Below are 18,405 nucleotides of genomic sequence, written 5' to 3' on the forward strand. Positions count from 1 at the left end.
TGTGGCACCTTAGAGACTAACCCATTTATTTGAGCATAAGCTAAGTGAGCTGTAGCTCACGAAAGGTTATGCTCAAATAAATTGGTTAGTCTCTAAGGTGCCACAAGTACTCCTTTTCTTTATGGAAAAATAATATGTGATCATTTAATAACGAAAGGCTGTATCCTAATGCATATCCAAAAGAGCTGTATTAAGGTTGCATAGGCAACCTTAAATCTAGCAGTTCCTAACTTCTCAGTGCTTAACTTTGCAGCCTTAACATTCCTTTAGTGTAGGTTTTTTAATGTTATTTCCAAAATAAATGATATACTGAAATTCTAGGGTGTGGAACAAACACTCAACGTGGGTTAGCAACAGGGTTCAGTTCTTCAGATCTCTCCCACTTGAGCTAACGGAGTAACGGGGAACAGATCAGGCCCTACAAGGGGAGGAGAGATCCACTTTGCCAGATCTATGCTAATTAGGGTGACCAGAGGAAACGGACAAAAGAGCGGGACGCCAGGGGGAAGCAAAGAAAGGAAAAGCGGCCAAAGCCGCAGCATGGGGGCAAAGCGCGTCCTGACCGTGCATCGCCCGGGAGGCGGGACAAAGAACTGAAAAGCGGGACAGTCCTGATTTGACCGAGACGCCTGGTCACCCTCACGCGCCTGGCAAGTGAAGGGAGAGACAGAGGCGCCCCGCTTCTCTTTCAGGTTCGGCAGGGCAACGTGCTCGGAGGGCTACAGGCCCTTCGGCCCCGACGCCGGCCCCGCCCCGCTTCCCGCAGCAGGCGGCTCCGCGGGCGCGCTGCCAGGCGGGAGCCGGCTCGGGTCACGCGGCGGGGACGGGCGGCCCGCACGCCACGCCCAGCTGAGGTGAGAGGGGAGGGCGCATGCGCGGGGCGAGGTCGCGGCGGAGCGTTACCGCTGGCCCCACACTGGGTGACTCACCAGGAGGCGGCCCACCCCAGACACCAGAACGCCCCCCCGCGCCCGGTCTGAAAGGCCGCCCCGGCTCGAGCGTGTCGTCAAAGCTGGGGCGAAGTTGTTCTTTGGCTGGGACCCAACAGCTCCCCCCCGCCCGCTCCTTTCCAGAAAGGCCAGGGCGGGCGAGCGGGACCTGCTCCTCTCGCTGCCCAGGCCCGGGCTCGGTTCTGCCCCGTTCTCCGCCGGCTTTTGCCCCTCGTGCTCCTCCCGCCTTCGCTGTATTTCGACCCTTCTGCTCCCGTTCGCTCCCCGCCGCAGGTGAGGGCAGCGGGTTGAGCGAGCGTCACGATGCCCGCTGAGCGCGGCCGCGCATGCGCAGTAGGAGCCGATTAGCCGGATTCCCTTTCCCGGGCTCTGCGCCGCTCTCGCGGAGCCGCTACCTCGGAAATCTCGCGAGCTCGGCTGGGAGCGGGAGAAGGGGGCGGGGCCGTGCGGTGTTTTGGGGGTGGCGGGCCCCCCCCCACCCCGAGCCGGTTCCGACGCAAGATGGACCCCGGCCCCGCCAGCTCGGACGGCGAGGAGCCCTCCACCTCCGCTGCCTCCTCGCGGGAGCCGGGCGCCGAGGAGGTACCGCCGGGGGCGCGGGCGTCAGAGTCCTCGGGGAGGGGGCGCCGGAGCCGGAGCCCTGCTCCGCTGCCAGCCCCACCCCATGCCGGTACCCGGCCCGGCTGCTACAGCCCCCTGTCCCGCCCGGCTACAGTCCCCAGCCCTGTCTGCGCCCGGCCCCTCTCTCCCCCCACCCGCCCGGCGACAGACCCCTTGGGCCCCCTCTGCCCACCCCAGCCTCCCTGTAACCCGAGTCCATCTCCAGATCTAGCTGCCTTCCCCCGCCCGTGCCCGGCGCCGGCCGTGCCCAAGCCCATCTGCATCCCTCAGCCCCATCCAGAGATCCCCCATCCGTCTGCACTCCTCCTTCCCGGTACTGCCTGTCCCCAGCCCATCTACACACCGGCCTGTCCGTACCCCCCTGTGCCTCCCGCCCTGGCCATGCCTCAGCCCCATCCAGAGATCCCCTACCCGTCTGCACTCCTCCTTCCCTGTACTGCCTGTCCCAGCCCCTCTACACACCAGCCTGTCCATACCCCCCTGTGCCTCCAGCCCTGGCCATGCCTCAGCCCATCTGCATCCCTCAGCCCCATCCAGAGATCCCCTACTCGTCTGCACTCCTCCTTCCCGGTACTGCCTGTCCCAGCCCCTCTACACACCAGCCTGTCCGTACCCCCCTGTGCCTCCAGCCCTGGCCATGCCCCAGCCCATCTGCATCCCTCAGCCCCATCCAGAGATCCCCCATCCGTCTGCACTCCTCCTTCCCTGTACTGCCTGTCCCAGCCCCTCTACACACCAGCCTGTCCGTACCCCCCTGTGCCTCCAGCCCTGGCCATGCCCCAGCCCATCTGCATCCCTCAGCCCCATCCAGAGATCCCCTACCCGTCTGCACACCTCCTTCCCGGTACTGCCTGTCCCCAGCCCATCTACACACCTGCCTGTCCATACCCCAGCCCATTTACATCCCTCAGCCCCATCCAGAGGTCCCCCACCCGTCTGCACTCCTCCTTCCCAGTACTGCCTGTCCCAGCCCATCTACACACCGGCCTGTCCGTACCCCCAGCCCTGGCCGTGCTCCAGCCCATCTGCATCCCTCAGCCCCATCCAGAGATCCCCCACCCATCTGCACTCCTCCTTCCCGGTACTGCCTGTCCCAGCCCATCTACACACCAGCCTGTCCGTACCCCCCTGTGCCTCCAGCCCTGGCCATGCCCCAGCCCATCTGCATCCCTCAGCCCCATCCAGAGATCCCCCACCCGTCTGCACTCCTCCTTCCCGGTACTGCCTGTCCCAGCCCCTCTACACACCAGCCTGTCCGTACCCCCCTGTGCCTCCAGCCCTGGCCATGCCCCAGCCCATCTGCATCCCTCAGCCCCATCCAGAGATCCCCTACCCGTCTGCACACCTCCTTCCCGGTACTGCCTGTCCCCAGCCCATCTACACACCTGCCTGTCCATACCCCAGCCCATTTACATCCCTCAGCCCCATCCAGAGGTCCCCCACCCGTCTGCACTCCTCCTTCCCAGTACTGCCTGTCCCAGCCCATCTACACACCGGCCTGTCCGTACCCCCAGCCCTGGCCGTGCTCCAGCCCATCTGCATCCCTCAGCCCCATCCAGAGATCCCCCACCCATCTGCACTCCTCCTTCCCGGTACTGCCTGTCCCAGCCCATCTACACACCAGCCTGTCCGTACCCCCCTGTGCCTCCAGCCCTGGCCATGCCCCAGCCCATCTGCATCCCTCAGCCCCATCCAGAGATCCCCCACCCGTCTGCACTCCTCCTTCCCGGTACTGCCTGTCCCAGCCCATCTACACACCAGCCTGTCCGTACCCCCCTGTGCCTCCAGCCCTGGCCGTGCTCCAGCCCATCTGCATCCCTCAGCCCCATCCAGAGATCCCCCACCTGTCTGCACTCCTCCTTCCCAGTACTGTCTGTCTCCAGCTCATCTACACACCGGCCTGTCCGTACCCTCAGCCCTGTCCGTACCCCAGCCCATCTGCATCCCTCAGCCCCATCCAGAGATCCCCCACCTGTCTGCACTCCTCCTTCCCAGTACTGCCTGTCCCAGCCCATCTACACACCAGCCTGTCCATACCCCCCTGTGCCCCCAGCCCCGCCCCAGCCCATCTGCATCCCTCAGCCCCATCCAAATATACCCCACCCGTCTGCACTCCTTCTCCCCGGTATTGCCTGTCTCCAGCCCATCTACCACCTGGCAGCCCCATCTACACACCAATCTGTCCGTTCCCCCCCACCCTCTCTGCCAGCAGCCCTGGCTGTGCCCCCAGCGTGTCTCCATCCTCAGCTCCATCCAGATATCCCCACCACCCATCTACCCACCTCCCCAATACTGCCAGCCCTATCGACTCCCTGTTCACAGCCCATCTATAACCTGGCAGCTGCATCTACACCCCAGCCTGTCTATACTCCACTGTACTACCAGCCCTGGTTGTACCCCTAGTCTATCTGCACCCACTGTACCTTCAGCCCTATCCATAACCCACGCCCTACAGCCCACCCATACTTCCAGCCTATTTGCTCACTCTGCCACCCACCTCTGTACCCTCCTACCCAACCCATCTGTTACCCCTGCACACAGCCCGTCAGTCCCTTCTGTCTCCCCCTGTGCACAGTCCGTCCATGCACCCTTACAGCCCCTCTCTGTCAGCCTTCCCCTTGGGTACTACCAGTCCCTGGGGTACTACCCTCCCTGCTTTAAAGCCAGGCGAAGAGCTGCAGTTGGGGAGGGGGCCTGTTTGGCATAACCAAAAGCTGGACATTTGGAGAGTGGGTGGGTTGTGGTTGGGAGAGTGAACTGCACCTTTGGGTTTAATTGGAGGTGCTCAATGATAGTGATACACCAAGGTGTGAGGGAGAAAGGACCTAGCTGGCCCCACCTGGTGGGGAGCAGGTTACCTGTATGCAGAGCCATTTAGCTAAGCTTGTGTAAGCAATTGGTGCTAGGGATGAGGGGAGATTTGAGCTGTTGGGATACGCTTCCCACTCCCCTTCAAAAGTGTATGATACTTCAATCCACTCTCGCTAACTGCTTAATGTATCTGGCTAGGCATAGGGGGTGGATTGCCAATGGCTAAATGCTGTTTGGAGGGGTGATAATAACAATATCTGACTGGTGGGAGTTTGTTTGCTGGTGTCATGGTACTTTCAGGTTTTTCAGTTATTTCTTCCACTCAGAGCTGCTCTCTTCTGCATGTGCAGTTTAAATTGTTTCCATGATCCAAAGCAAGATGCTCCAGAGAGCATGTGTGGCTGTCTCTCTCCTCTTCCCTTCAGTTTTCTGAAGAGATACTAAGCCAGGACTCTTGAGAGATCGTTAGGAATGTCAAAAGTGACATCTTCAGGTGTCACTGGAAAACAAGGTTTAGTCATAAGTAGGAATCCCTTCAAAAGTCTTTTAGGATTACCCCTGAAGGGCCAAATCTCTGTTCCACTGAATGGTAGCTGTTTTGATTTCATTGTGACCAGAATTTAGATCCAAATGATGAAATTTCACCTCTGGATATATTGGGTGAAAGAATTAGGCTGATGGAGAGAAGTGAAAAAACATGATGTTGTAGTATTTAGTTGTTTGTGAACTGTGCAATGTGTAGTAACATTAAGACTAAGGAACAGTAAAGGAGTTAGAAATGTGAGCAAGAATTACCTACAGGGTACAATTTGTGCTATAAGGTTTTCCATCTGTCAACTGGCAAAAAAAACCTGACATAATGTCTAGACAGAACAGGATAAGTTGACATATGCCAGTAAGTGGATTAAATATTGTATTAGCATTGTATATATGTCAGAAGGTCACACGTTTCTAACAAAAGGAAAGCTGGTTGCTGCTATTTAATAGTACTAGTTCAGCTGAAATCATGAATAGCTGAGAAATTCAAAGCTACATCTCATAGATTTCACTTTAGCAACGTGCCCCCCAGGGTCGAATTGCAATTCAGATGCACAAGCGGTATTATACAATGCACAGGTACATGTTAGTGTCTGGAAATCCCAGGTAATCCTAGATAATGATAAACTGTGTTTTTGTAGTTTGTCATTATGCTGTTTACACCTTGTGTTACTTTAATGCTTTGTTGTAAACAGCCAGTTAAATGCTTGTATTAATTTGATACAATTTTCATTAGTTACTTGGAATAGATTTTTTTTTTCTTTACCTAGATGGATGCTCTTTACATACGTACATACAAAAGCTCAACATAGGAAAGACTAAGTAAAAAACAAAAAAAGCAGCAGTGCTTCTTACTCCCACCCATTGCGTGGCCAGACATGTGAGTGATTCAGTTTAGGATGCACCGTTGCACTTTCCCATTAGCTGGAATGCCTTCCCATAGCCTAAAGTTAGCATCTTCGCTTAATTAGTGAGCAGAGATTGTCAGAGAAAATGTTTTGGATCCCTGGGGTTACTCAAGCTATACTGTTAAAATTATTATATACTTTGATAGTCCTTCATGTTATGGGATGCTTAAACTATACAGGCTTTGACTATATTCTCTAAGGCAGTGTTTCTTAACCTGTTTACCATTGTAGCCTGCATATGCAGCTCTCTGTGTATTATGTGGGCCGCATGCACACAATATATATACTACTTGAATGGTCCCTGAGGATGGCACATGGGCCGCAGCTGTGTGCTGATTGGTTGAGAACCACTGCTCTAAGGCTAGTCTACAAGACAAAGTTTACTGCTATGCTATACAGCAAACCCTCTGTGTAGAAGGTGCTTGTATTGGGATTCTTTTTCTGCTGTAGCTTATACCAGTTCCCTGAATGAACAGCACTTGTTTGCTGATATAATTGTGTCTACATTAGGACTTCTGCTGGTATAGAACTGTTTGTGGGGTTTTTTTTAAATAAATCAAAGCTGTAATCTACATTACTGTCGCAACAAAAGTTTCTGTGAAGACCTGTAAGAATACATTCTATACTTAAGAATATAAGCTTATGTGTTTAAGTGACTGATTAGGGTATGTGCTTTTGCTTGGTGGTATAAGAGGAAGTATTTTTACTTGTATTCCAGTAAAATAGCAAAATATAAACTTGTATAACTCTTAATGTTACCCAGAGGTAAGTACAAACGTGATTCTCACCTCCACTCTCCATTGGCCTCCACAAACAAGGAGCAACGTCCTTATGAGAGGTACAGCACTCTCTGTCCCCTTTTAAGCTTCCAGGGAGGGAAAGGGTGTTGGAATGTTAGCAGGTACTTGTCCCATGAGTCTGCTTGGGTTCTCTATCTTCCATATCCGCTTCTAGAAGGCATAATGTGCTGTGCACTTGTTTCCCAAATTACACTCCTTATATGTTCTCCCCATTATTTCTTGTCTGTCACATTTGCAACAATTTGCTCTTGTTTTGAAGCCTACTTTCGCTGTTGCTCATAAGGATCCAAAGGGACAATGAAATGAGTTTGGCAAATTTCACTCTCCTAGTGGAAAAGTTATGAGAAGCAGCAGAGGCAGGTACTGGAGCCATCTGTCTTCAGATTTGGGAAGGCAATATTGCGTTAGTTTTCATTTGTGCGGTTCTCTTTTATAGCCATAAAGGCTACAAGCTATTTCGAACAAAGATCTTGAGTTCTTCAGAATTCTTCCCTTTCCAGGAGAAGTGTCCTACTCACTGCAGGTAGATAGACAAGTCACTTGTATTTCCCATTTCATGTGTTCCTAGAAGAATTGCAGGAAGCATCTGACATTTGATGCTGTCATTTTCACTTTTGTCTGTTAGAAGGAGTACTCGTCTTCTGTAACAAGAAGATTGTGTCCAATATTAGTGTTGACAGTGGTCTTCTCACCAAAGTAGAGTTGAGTAATGTTGTATTTACACTTTGTGTTTTAATAATAATAATTTCTATTTTAATTTCCTTTTCCTTAAGTGAGCTGTTACGATGTTCAACTGAGTTATCTACTGAGTTATCTTTTTCTTTCTGAGGCCCCCCCCCAACATGCTATAAAAACTCCATGGGCCACCTGTGCCACAAAAACTGGTTTTCTGCATATAAAAGCCAGGGCCCACGTTTGGGGGAAGCAAGCACAGCAGTTGCTTGAGGCCCCATGCCACATGGGCTCCTGCAAAGCCACATTGCTCAGGCTGCACCTTCACCCCTGCATGGCGGGGCTCAGGGCCCTGGGCTTCCACCCCTTGTGGTGGGGCTTGGGCTTTCTACCCTGGGCCCCAGCGAATCCAGTGCTGGCCCTGCTTGGCGGCCCTCCTGAAAACATTAGGTCTTTTATGGTAGATAAGTATTTAAGGCTACTTCTCTGTAACACGTTTATCTGGGCCCTGCAGCGCAGAAGTCAAGTGTTAGTAGTTTATGAAGCAGCATTTAAACTCTTCCTTAGCCACACTCTACACATACTTATGGCATTCTGCATTCATGGGATTTTTTGTAAATTTAGTAAAACAATAATATACCCTCCTAAGTACTGTAGCTGAGATACTGAACTCAAGTATAATGAAGCAAGACAGAGCAGTCAGTCCTACGTTCATGCCCAAACTGAAAAAGACATCCTCTAGCATAAATATTATGATTCTCGGATTTGTGTCCCTAAAAACAGGTGGGCATGTTTAGCTGGCTAAGCTTTTTCAAGAGCTGAATAAATTACCAAGCTACCTCAAAAGCAAGTGAAAATGGCTCATTGAGTTCAATGTTTCATCTCTCAGATTTCAGTATTAAATTGGTTCCATTTACAAGTTTTAGGTTTTTTTAAAATGTTGGCATAGTTTTGTCTAGTTTTAGTACCTGAACCTATAAGAATGGCTATACAAGATCTGACCAGTGGTCCATCTAGCCCAGTAACCTGTCTTCCGACAGTGGCCAATGACAGGTGCTTCAGAGAAAATGAACCATCCCCTGTTGTCCACTCCCAGCTTCTGGCAAACGGAGGCTAGGGACACTAAGAGCATGGGGTTGCATCCCTGCCCATCCTGGCTAATAGCAATGGACCTATCCTCCATGAACTTATCTAGTTCTTTTTTGAGCCCTGTTACAGTTTTGGCCTTCATAACATCTCCTGGCAAAGAGTTCCACAGATTGACTGTGTGTTGTGTGAAGAAGTAGTTCCTTTTGTTTGTTTTAAAGCTGCTACCTGTTAATTTAATTGGGTGACTCCTAGTTCCTGTGTTATGTGAAGGAGTAAATAACATTTCCTTATTCACTTTCTCCACACCAGTCATGACTTTTATAGACCTCTATCATATATCCCCCTCAGTCATCACTTTTCCAAGCTGAAAAGTCCCAGTCTTTTAAATCTCTCTTCATACAGAAGCTGTTCTATACTCCGAATCATTTTTGTTGCCCTTCTCTGTACCTTTCCCAATTCCAGTACATCATCTTTTGAGATAAGGCAACCAGATATGCATTCAGTATTCAAGATGTGGGTTTACCATGGATTTATATAGAGCAGGGGTGGGCAAACTTTGTGGCCTGAGGGCCACATCTGGGTATGGAAATTGTATGGTGGGCCATGAATGCTCATGAAATTGTGGGTTAGGGTGTGGGAGGGGGCTCCGTGCTGGTAAGGGGGGGAGGCGGAGGAGGGCTCTGGCTGAGGGTGCAGGCTCTGGGGTGGGGCTGGGGATGAGGGGTTTGGGGTGCAGGAGGGTGCTCTGGGATAGGATCGAGGGGTTTGGAGGGTGAGAGTGGGATCAGGGCTGGGGCAGGGGGTTGGGATGTGGGAGGAGGTCAGGGGTGCAGGCTTTAGGTGGTGCTTACCTCAAGCAGCTTCTGGAAGCAGTGGCATGTCCCCCCTCTAGCTCCTACGTGGAGGTGTGGCCAGGCGGTTCTGCATGCTACCCCATCTGCCACCACTGCAGCTCCCATTGGCCGCGGTTCCCAGCCAATGGGAGCTGTGGGGTCAGGGCCTGGGGCGGGGGCAGCGTGCTAAGCCCCCCTCACACCCCGGCTGCCCCTATGCCTAGGAGCCGGAGCCAAGGGGAGACGTGCCACTCTTCTGGGAGCTGCACGGAAAGCCCTCGACCCTGCTCCCAGTCTGGAGCGCCGGGGGGGCAAGCCTATGGTCCTGCTCCCCCACGGGAGCTTGAGAGCTGGATTAAAAGGCCTGGTGGGCCGGAAGTGGCCCGTGGGCCGTAGTTTGCCCACCCCGATATAGAGGCATTATGATATTGTCTGTCTATTACCGATCCCTTTCCTAATGGTTTCTAACATTCTGTTAGCTTTTTTGACTGCTGCTGCACATTGAGTGGATGTTTTTCAGAGAATTGTTCACAATGAGTCCAAGATCTTTCTTGAGTGGAACAGCTAATTTAGAGCCCATCATATTGTTTGTATAGTTGGGATTATGTTTTCAAATATTCGTTACTCTGCATTTATCAACATTGAATTTCATTTGCCATTTTGTTGCCCAGTCACCCCGGTTTTGTGAGATCCCTTTGTAACTCTTTGCAGACAGCTTTGGACTTAACTATAGTGATTAGTTTTGTATCCTCTAGAAATTTTGCCCCCTCACTGTTTATCCCTTTTTCCAGATCATTTAAGAATAAGTTGAACAGCACTGGTCCCAGTACAGTTTCTTGGAGGACATCATTGTTTACCTTTTTCCTTTCTGAAAACTGACCATTTAGTCCTATCCTTTGTTTCCTATGTTTTAACCAGTTACCAATCCATGAAAGGACCTTTCCTCTTACCCCTTGACAGCTTACTTTGCTTAAGAGCCTTTGGTAAGGGACCTTGTCTAAGGCTTTCTGAAAGTCCAAGCCACTGAATCACGCTTGTCCACGTGTTTTTGACCCCCCTCAAAAGCTCTAATAGATTGGTGAGGCATGATTTCCTTTTACAAAAGCTGTGTTGACTCTTCCCCAACAAATCGTGTTCATCCATGCATCTGATAATTCTGTCCTTTAGTATTTTTTCAACCAATTTGTCAGGTACTGAAGTTAGGCTTACTGGTCTGTAATTGCCGGGATCACCTTGGCAGCCTTTTTAAAAAAAAACAATAAACCTTCAGATATATTGTTTTAACATTTATATTGCAATAGTGCTTTAAGGCCAATCAGGTCAGGACTCCATTGTGCTAAGAGCTGTACAACATATGGGAAATGGGATCACTGTGTGTGGAGGACATATAGCATCAAGTATGAATATCTTAGATAACTTTTGTAAAAGCCTTTTTAAAGCAATTATTTGAAATGATGCACGCCCTTTCAAAAGCACCTTTTCTAATTTTAAGATATCAAAAAGGCTAGTACTTAAACTTTTTTTTGCAGGTGAGCCTTATGTTTCAGGAGCAAAAGACATATTTTTAAAACAATTACATTCAATTGGAAAAAACCTTCCAGATAAGAATTCTTGTATCTTTCTGAATAATAGGTTGAAAGTCCATACTAGTTTCTAAACCTGCAGTCTTTACTCAGGCAAAACTCTCATTGAAGTTAGTAGAGGTTTTGTGTATGTAAAGATTGTCCAGTATTTTTGTGAATATCTACAAATTGTGTAAAGCATGAAAATGAGCTGTTGCGATCACCATGTCTTAAACAATTTGCCCTGAATTACAGACTTTTTTCCCTTATATGGCTGAGTGTGTCCCCTGGAGGGGGATCTATGAAATTTAATCTGTTTCTTGATGTGTGTGGTGGAGAGAAGTTAAGCCTTTATCTCAGACCTTGCATTGTTCTTTTGGGTGGGTAGGGGAGGAGATCAGGATCCAGCTGCCAAAAATGTAAATAGTTAGGAATTTTATATTTAGGAACAGGCTGACAATTTTGTAAGCCATGGCCTTTCCTATGGGTAAACAAACCTCCCACTCCCAGGATGAACTGAGGGATGATTTGTGAGGCGATACATAGGAAGTGATAAGGCTAATCTGAGGTTTTTATTTGGTCATGTTTGCCCTTCATTGGCTATTTCTTCATGGATTTCAGCTCCGATTAGGGTGAGATGGTACCTTTTCTTTCAGTGCTTATTTTCCATTTTGTTTGGTATGTGGGTGATCTGATTTTTTTTTTTAACAAAGAATTCTGATACTGTTTTTGAAGTTTGCATGCTTTTTTCAATTTGGCTTCAGTAGCTCACTGTATTGATATTAATAAATATTTAAAATTTGAATTTCAGAAAAATGATCCTCCATTTCAACTCAAACTTCCTCCCAAGGCATCTAGACCTGAAAAAGAAATTGATCCAGAATATGAAGAGAAGATGGTAAGTGTGGTTTCATAGCACAACAGATGGCTAACTTTTTGTTTTACTGAGCTAGGTAGAGACAATGGGAGGAAACAAGAAATTGCAGACAGGATGTCAGTGGGAGGGAAGGAAAATGGAATCAGAATAACAATATTAATTAAATACAATTCTTGATCTGGAAGTACATCTCTATGTGCAGGGGAATTTTCAAAGCTGAGAGATAGTGAATCATGAAACTGACTTGTTTGCCGAGGGTTGAGGTATACACTTTGAAAGCCTAAGTGGATGGGGTTTAACTTTCCACAAATCTATCCAAGATATTGCCCTCTCTGTATACTTTGTTTACCCCTATGTACGTGGACATGTATTCAGCCCTTAGGGTTTTTTGAAAGAAAGCTGGGATACATGAGATTGCAGCCAGTGTGTGTTGTGACCTAGGGAGACACATGGGCATAGTCACCCACAAGGATATGAACATCCAGAATCTAACAAGGGCAGGTGGAGGATGGACAGGACAAATGAAATGCTTGGCACACTTTTAAACTAGGTCCAGAATCTAAAATGCACATGACAAAGGGGAATTAGGTTTGGGGGAGAGAGAAAAGATATTAGTAGCATATATAATTTTTTTTTTTTGGTGTGGCCTGAGTCCATGCAAGAATTTTGTACAGATTTCAGAATGCAAAGGAAATAACTTCATAGCTCTGCATTCTTTATACACAAATTGAGAGTTTTCACTTCTTAAATGGGAGAAAAACAAGAAGCTGGTGTTTGTACACTACGTCTCTGAAAACACCACAGAATCCTAAATCTGGGCACCCTCCACAACATAACACTGCAAACTGTGATCCATCAGGTCAGGCTTAAGGAACAGAGAATGCTGGACAGGAAAGTAGAGCTAATCAGGACATTAAGGGAGAAACCCATAGCAGAACACACAAGGCCCACTCTTGAATGTCACTCACAGGGTCAGATTTTGGTGGATGCCAGTGACCAATGGCCTGCTACATTTTCATTAATGCTCTTCTAGAGAGTGGTGGAATTTGACGGAAATGCCAGATTAGATAGGAACAGGGACAGAGATCCGCTGCCAGAGAGGCTTAAGGAAATGATTGCTTGGCTGAGTGAATACTTCATTTTAAGTGCTAAGCACAGGTCAATGGTTAGAAAGAAAGTCAATGCGCTATGGTAATACAAATAACTGATCCCAAAAAGTAGCACCTGTGTTTTGCAAGGATATGTATTTTGGATCCAGTCTTCCGTAAATAGTACCCTTCTGCTGCTTGGAAGCAGAGAGGGTATATGCATCAAATAGCCTGTATTTTCAGCAGTCAGGCAATAAAGCAGTGTGATATTATTTTCCAGGGTTCACCCCTTAATATCCTCTAACCTGTAAAATTGTTGGCTATAAATCAGGTATGGCTGGCTTTGTTCCCAGTCAGCATCATCATCTGTCAGTCTGATTTAGACCTCCTGATCTTGGATTGCTTTATTTCCCTCTATTCTGTCGGTGGTGTTATCTGAGTTCGTTGGCGGTTCATTTGGCCCCTCAGACAAGGGTACTCCACTGGAGGTTGTAGTATGGTGCAGCTTACTTCCCTCTGCCTGTCTGACCAGCTCTTCTGGTTAGTGTTAGGCTGAACATGCATAGCCATGGCCCTGTCTCATTTCCTGTTGTGTTGCCCCCCACCCCCCTTTTGGGGCACCATGTTACAGCTCCCCCAAAGACAATAGGGAGGAAGCAGTCTCAGATCCCTGAACCCAGGCAGGCATTCTGATCAGCTTTTATGTAGGCTGCACGAGCTGGAGAGGAGTATCCTTGTGTCGTCCTCCCCTGTGTAGGAGGCAGGCAGAATCTAGCCCTTAGTAATATATTTTTCTCATCTCTACTTAGGCAACGTTTTCAGGTATGTTAGAAGTTTATACCTCTATTTACTCACAGGACAGGCATGGGCAACAATAATACAAGTTTATCCACATCATCCTCACAGACTCCCCCAACCCTGTTCTGGAGAGACCACCTCTAGAGGTTGAGATGGTAATATAATCTCTGTACAGTTTTTAGCTTGCTCCGGTTGCCAAGTATGTAGTTTCCCAGCCCAGTTGGGCTTTTTCTAACGGACAGTTTCAGGTTATTTTTGCAGCTGTGGGTTGCGGTATTTTGGGCTATTTTGCTGCCCTGCTGCTGCTGGCCACGCCTGCTGTCAGTGTCTCACTTGCACTGTGAGTGCTGTCAGTGTCTCACTTGCACTGTCTCATTGGCAGCATGCACAGAAGATGCTGTTGCCCTTAGTCCCTCAGCCCCGCTGCCCTGCTCCACTCTTCTGCCATCTGCTCTGCAGTTGTGTTGTGCTGCCCTGTTCTCTGAGACTGTCAACAAGGAGGCCAAGAGTTGTTACAGTTATAAAGGCAGCTGATCCCTTTTGTTACCAGCTGTCATAAATATAAAGGGAAGGGTAACCATCTTTCTGTATACAGAACTATAAAGTCCTCCTGACCAGAGGCAAAACCCTTTCACCTGTAAAGGGTTAAAAAGCTAAGATAACCTCGCTGGCACCTGACCAAAATGACCAATGAGGAGAGAAGTTGCTTTCAAAGCTGGAGGGGGGCGGGAACAAAGGGTTTGGCTGTCTGTATGATGCGTTTTGCTGGGAACAGATCAGGAATGCTCTTCAGAACTCCTGTAAAAAGTTAGTAAGCAATCTAGCTAGAAATGTGTTAGATTTCCTCTTGTTTAAATGGCTGATAAATAAGCTGTGCTGAATGGAATGTATATTCCTGTTTTTGTCTCTTTTTGTAAGTTAAGGTTTTGCCTAGAGGGATTCTCTGTTTTGAATCTGATTACCCTGTAAGGTATTTATCATCCTGATTTTACAGAGGTGATTCTCTTACCTTTTTCTTTAATTAAAATTCTTCTTTTAAGAACCTGATTGCTTTTTCATTGTTCTTAAGATCCAAGGGTTTGGGTCTGTGTTCACCTATGCAAATTGGTGAGGATTTTTATCAAGCTTTCCCCAGGAAAGGGGGTGTAGGGCTTGGGGGGATATTTTGGAGGGCAGACGTTTCCAAGTGGGTGCTTCCCCTGTTCTTTGTGTAACATTTTGGTGGTGGCAGCTTTTAACCTAAGCTGGTAAGAATAAGCTTAGGGGGTCTTTCATGCAGGTCCCCACATCTGTACCCTAGAGTTCAGAGTGGGGAAGGAACCGTGACACCAGCTCATTTTTCCAAAGCCACCAAGGGTATGTCCACGCAGCCAACAGTAGCAAGCCTCCCTGCCTGGATCCATTGGGTTAGTGGGGCTCTTGCTATTGGTCTAAAAACAGCTGGAGATGAGGGTGAACCACTTTGACTGCACGTTGAAGTTGTGGCTTGGGCCCTGAAGCCTAGGCAGGGTTTCGGTCTTGAAGGCTGAGCTTCACCCCAAGCCACGACTTCACTAACTGCACGGCTATTTTTAGAGCGCTCTTGTGAGCCCAACAAACCCAAGTCTGTTGACCCTTGCTGGGAGGCTTGTTGCCCCAGGCTGTGTAGGCATATCCCAAATGTCCAAGCTAATATCACTGCTGACCTGTGCTGGATTTGAAGCAGCAAATACTCTGTATCCCATTTCTCATCCATTGAGTTATCCAGCCTCCCACAAATGTGACATTTCATTGAACTGGGGAGAGGAGAATGGAAGCATACATTTGGGGTCAGTACATTTATATGCCTTTTGTGTGTCATGTACTGTTTATGGAACATACCTCTTTAGAAAGAAATCATAAAGTGAGTGAGAGAAACTGTAGGAACAAACATCTAAAAACCTGAATTTGATTATTTTATTTGTTGGGAACGAATACTTGTGGATAACTATAAAGTGGCGTTCTAGCTACTTGCACATTGTTCATGCAGTGCAGAATAATATTGTATGTGTTTTTATATATAACCTCTTTTAAAAAAAAAAATAAATGGAGTAAACCATATGTATATGAAAACTGCTAAAATTGTGTAGGCCGGCAATAATGAAGACCTTTATACAAAAACAATTCAGTAGCTATAAATTCAAGGGGGAATAATAACTGACTATAGTGGTATCTGTATTGAGTTTTTTAGAAAGACTTGTTCTTATGTGATTGTTAAACTGTGCTTGCCATCAAGATTTGAAGAGTTTGTGTGAAACTTATATTGCCCTCCTGTGGCAAAAAGGATGTATCAGCATCTTTTCAGCTTCATTTGTGAATATTGCTATCTTGCCACCGATAGACTGCTGCTGTTTGCATCTAACAGCTACCCAGCTCTTCTTTAGAGGAATCTTCTGTAGTTTACATATTGCTTAAGAAAGTTATGATACTAATTTATGTTTTTACTTTAGTATTTGAAACAAACACATATTGAGAGGTTAAAGGATTTCACAACGAAACTGTTTTAAGTTACATAATGCATAAGATTTTGTAAACACTGTTTAAGAACTGACAGGAAAATAGCATGGTGTTAGTTGCTGTCTTCTTTAAAAACTGTTATAGCTGTTATTTATAGTCTATTAAATACAGTGTAGCAGGTGTGACTCATGGACTTAAGAAACATTTGGAGCCTGAGCCTGCTCCAACTGAAGTCCAACAGAAAAATTAATTCACTTCAGTGGGAGCAGGATTGTGTATTAGTTGCTTTAGTTTTTGAAACAGCAACATATTACTAGTCAATGCAAACACTTCTCAGGTGGAATCTTGACCACAATAACTTAAATGAGGAGTTTTGCCATTGACTTGAGGGGGAGCCAGGATTTCATCTCTGGGTGTAAATAAAAAAAAAAAGTAATTTTTTGTCACTCATGTATGTAACATTTGTATGGAGTTCTCCTGCAAAGTTCACTTGCTCAGATTGCTCTGCAAGATCAGTACTGAGGTATGTAAGTTGCTTGTTTTAACAAAAATAAAATTATTGTTGGTGGGGAAAAGATGCACATTTCTTCTTTTTTGTTTTGTAACTTAGAAAACAGATCGGGCAAAAAGATTTGAATTTCTCCTGAAGCAGACGGAACTTTTTGCACATTTTATTCAGCCTGCAGCACAGAAATCTCCAACATCACCATTGAAAGTCAAATTGGGACGACCACGGATAAAGAAAGATGAAAAACAGAGTTTACTTTCAGCTGGGGAGTATGTTTTCGTATCTCTATTCTTATGTCAAAGTTCAAAGTTATTTTTTTCAAACAAATTATATATTTTTATTATCTATCTTTTAAATTGCAGTTGAAAAATTATGGCTTAAGTATGCCAGAACTCCTTGAAAAAGTAAAGTTGTAGTACTAAACAGGTGAAAGTGTGTGTGTGAGAGAGAGACTTTTCCCCCTGATTTGGGTGTTTTTTTATATGAGGCACTTAAATATTATTTTTGAAAGTTGCTTTTTTTAAAATTGGAATAATTTTTAGAAGTCATCCAAGCAAATATTTATGGAATTGAACATTCAACTGAAACTTTTCACTTATCCTTCCGAATGGTATACTGATCAATGGTCTATTGAATGGTATACCGATCAAGTGGCAGATTGTGTGGCCATAGTCCGTGTGTACCTTATGCCCCTCTGCCCCACTCCCTGCACAGCCACCTGCAGAATTTTTGCTTCCTTCTTGCACAGTACAACCATGGCTGAGGAGGAAAGGGCTGGATTTTAGCCTAAATAATTCAGAGCTGGAATGGATATCTGGGAATAATTACTTAATGATAAACTGGTTCTGTGGAAGAGCAGGTGATAGAATATAGATTTGCTGGATCAACAGTGATTTCTATCCTAATTTACTGTTTTCTCAAAAATGTAGTCAGGGTATATTCCATTAGCTCTGTTGAAAAGCTTTAGAATCCAAACTCACGTACAAACTTTCTTCCTTCTTCAGTTATCGTCACAGACGCACGGAGCAAGAGGAAGATGAAGAGCTGCTATCTGAGAGTCGAAAAACATCTAATGTGTGTGTTCGATTTGAGGAGTCACCCTCATGTGAGTATCCATGTTGGAAGTTTTCTGTTTGTTTTGATTGATTTAAGTAAGATCTCATAAGTAGATCACAATAAAATTAAAAAATTTCTAGTTAGAGGAATCTTACATTTGCAGATGTGAAAGGAGGAACGCTAAGAGATTACCAGGTTAGAGGGTTGAACTGGATGATCTCCTTGTATGAGAATGGCGTTAATGGAATTCTGGCAGATGAAATGGTAAGCAGCAAGATTTTGGAATTTATGTAGAGTAATCATTCTGTTTTGATCTTTTTTGTGTACATATGTGACCTTCATCAGCCCAAGGACTTTCTTCATGGGTTTAAATTGCATGCTCTGTGCACAATTTCCTCTAACAGGAAGAAATACATAGAATAATAAACTTATTGAAGCAGGATATCGCTTTGTACCCTTTTGACTAGTTATTGCACACATAGTTATATGCTCATGCCTATTTTGGAGCATAACACATGCATAGTTGTCACTGGTTCTTATTCTATATACAGTTAATATGTCTTAAAAAATGAAAATGTGAATTATTCTCTCATGCTTTCCAGAAAGAAAATGCCATACAGAATTTGTTAGCTAACTTAGGATTCTGCTGTTGCTGCTAAATAAATAAATAAATCTTTTTTTCCCCTCTGCATTTGACATTTCTGATGCTCTATAATTGTTGTGCTTGATATATTTTATTTTGTGAAATGGAATTAACTTTTTTATACTATATCTTTAAAAAAACAAGTCCTCATTGAAGTTGTCAATTTCTAGGAAAACG

General features: G+C 46.3%; 1 protein-coding gene across 3 annotated transcripts in view; it reads left to right on the plus strand.

The window, feature by feature from the left end:
• The first annotated feature begins 1,319 nt into the window (after positions 1-1,319).
• The window catches only part of SMARCA1 (SNF2 related chromatin remodeling ATPase 1), a 75,127-nt gene continuing 58,041 nt past the window's right edge, over positions 1,320-18,405 (plus strand). For 2 of the 3 annotated variants that reach the window (XR_012160976.2, XR_012160975.2), the window contains exons 1-5: positions 1,320-1,532; positions 11,595-11,681; positions 16,632-16,798; positions 17,534-17,634; positions 17,749-17,849. Coding sequence is in view for 1 of the 3 variants with exons in the window: in XM_073361262.2 (XP_073217363.2) it covers positions 1,452-1,532; positions 11,595-11,681; positions 16,632-16,798; positions 17,534-17,634; positions 17,749-17,849 (537 nt within the window). In the remaining 2 variants the exon portion in view is untranslated. The remainder of the gene's footprint in view (positions 1,533-11,594; positions 11,682-16,631; positions 16,799-17,533; positions 17,635-17,748; positions 17,850-18,405) is intronic. The other variant, XM_073361262.2, reaches the window with a different exon arrangement.

Source organism: Lepidochelys kempii, chromosome 9 (assembly GCF_965140285.1).
Source record: "Lepidochelys kempii isolate rLepKem1 chromosome 9, rLepKem1.hap1, whole genome shotgun sequence".
Taxonomy (NCBI): Eukaryota; Metazoa; Chordata; order Testudines; family Cheloniidae; genus Lepidochelys; species Lepidochelys kempii.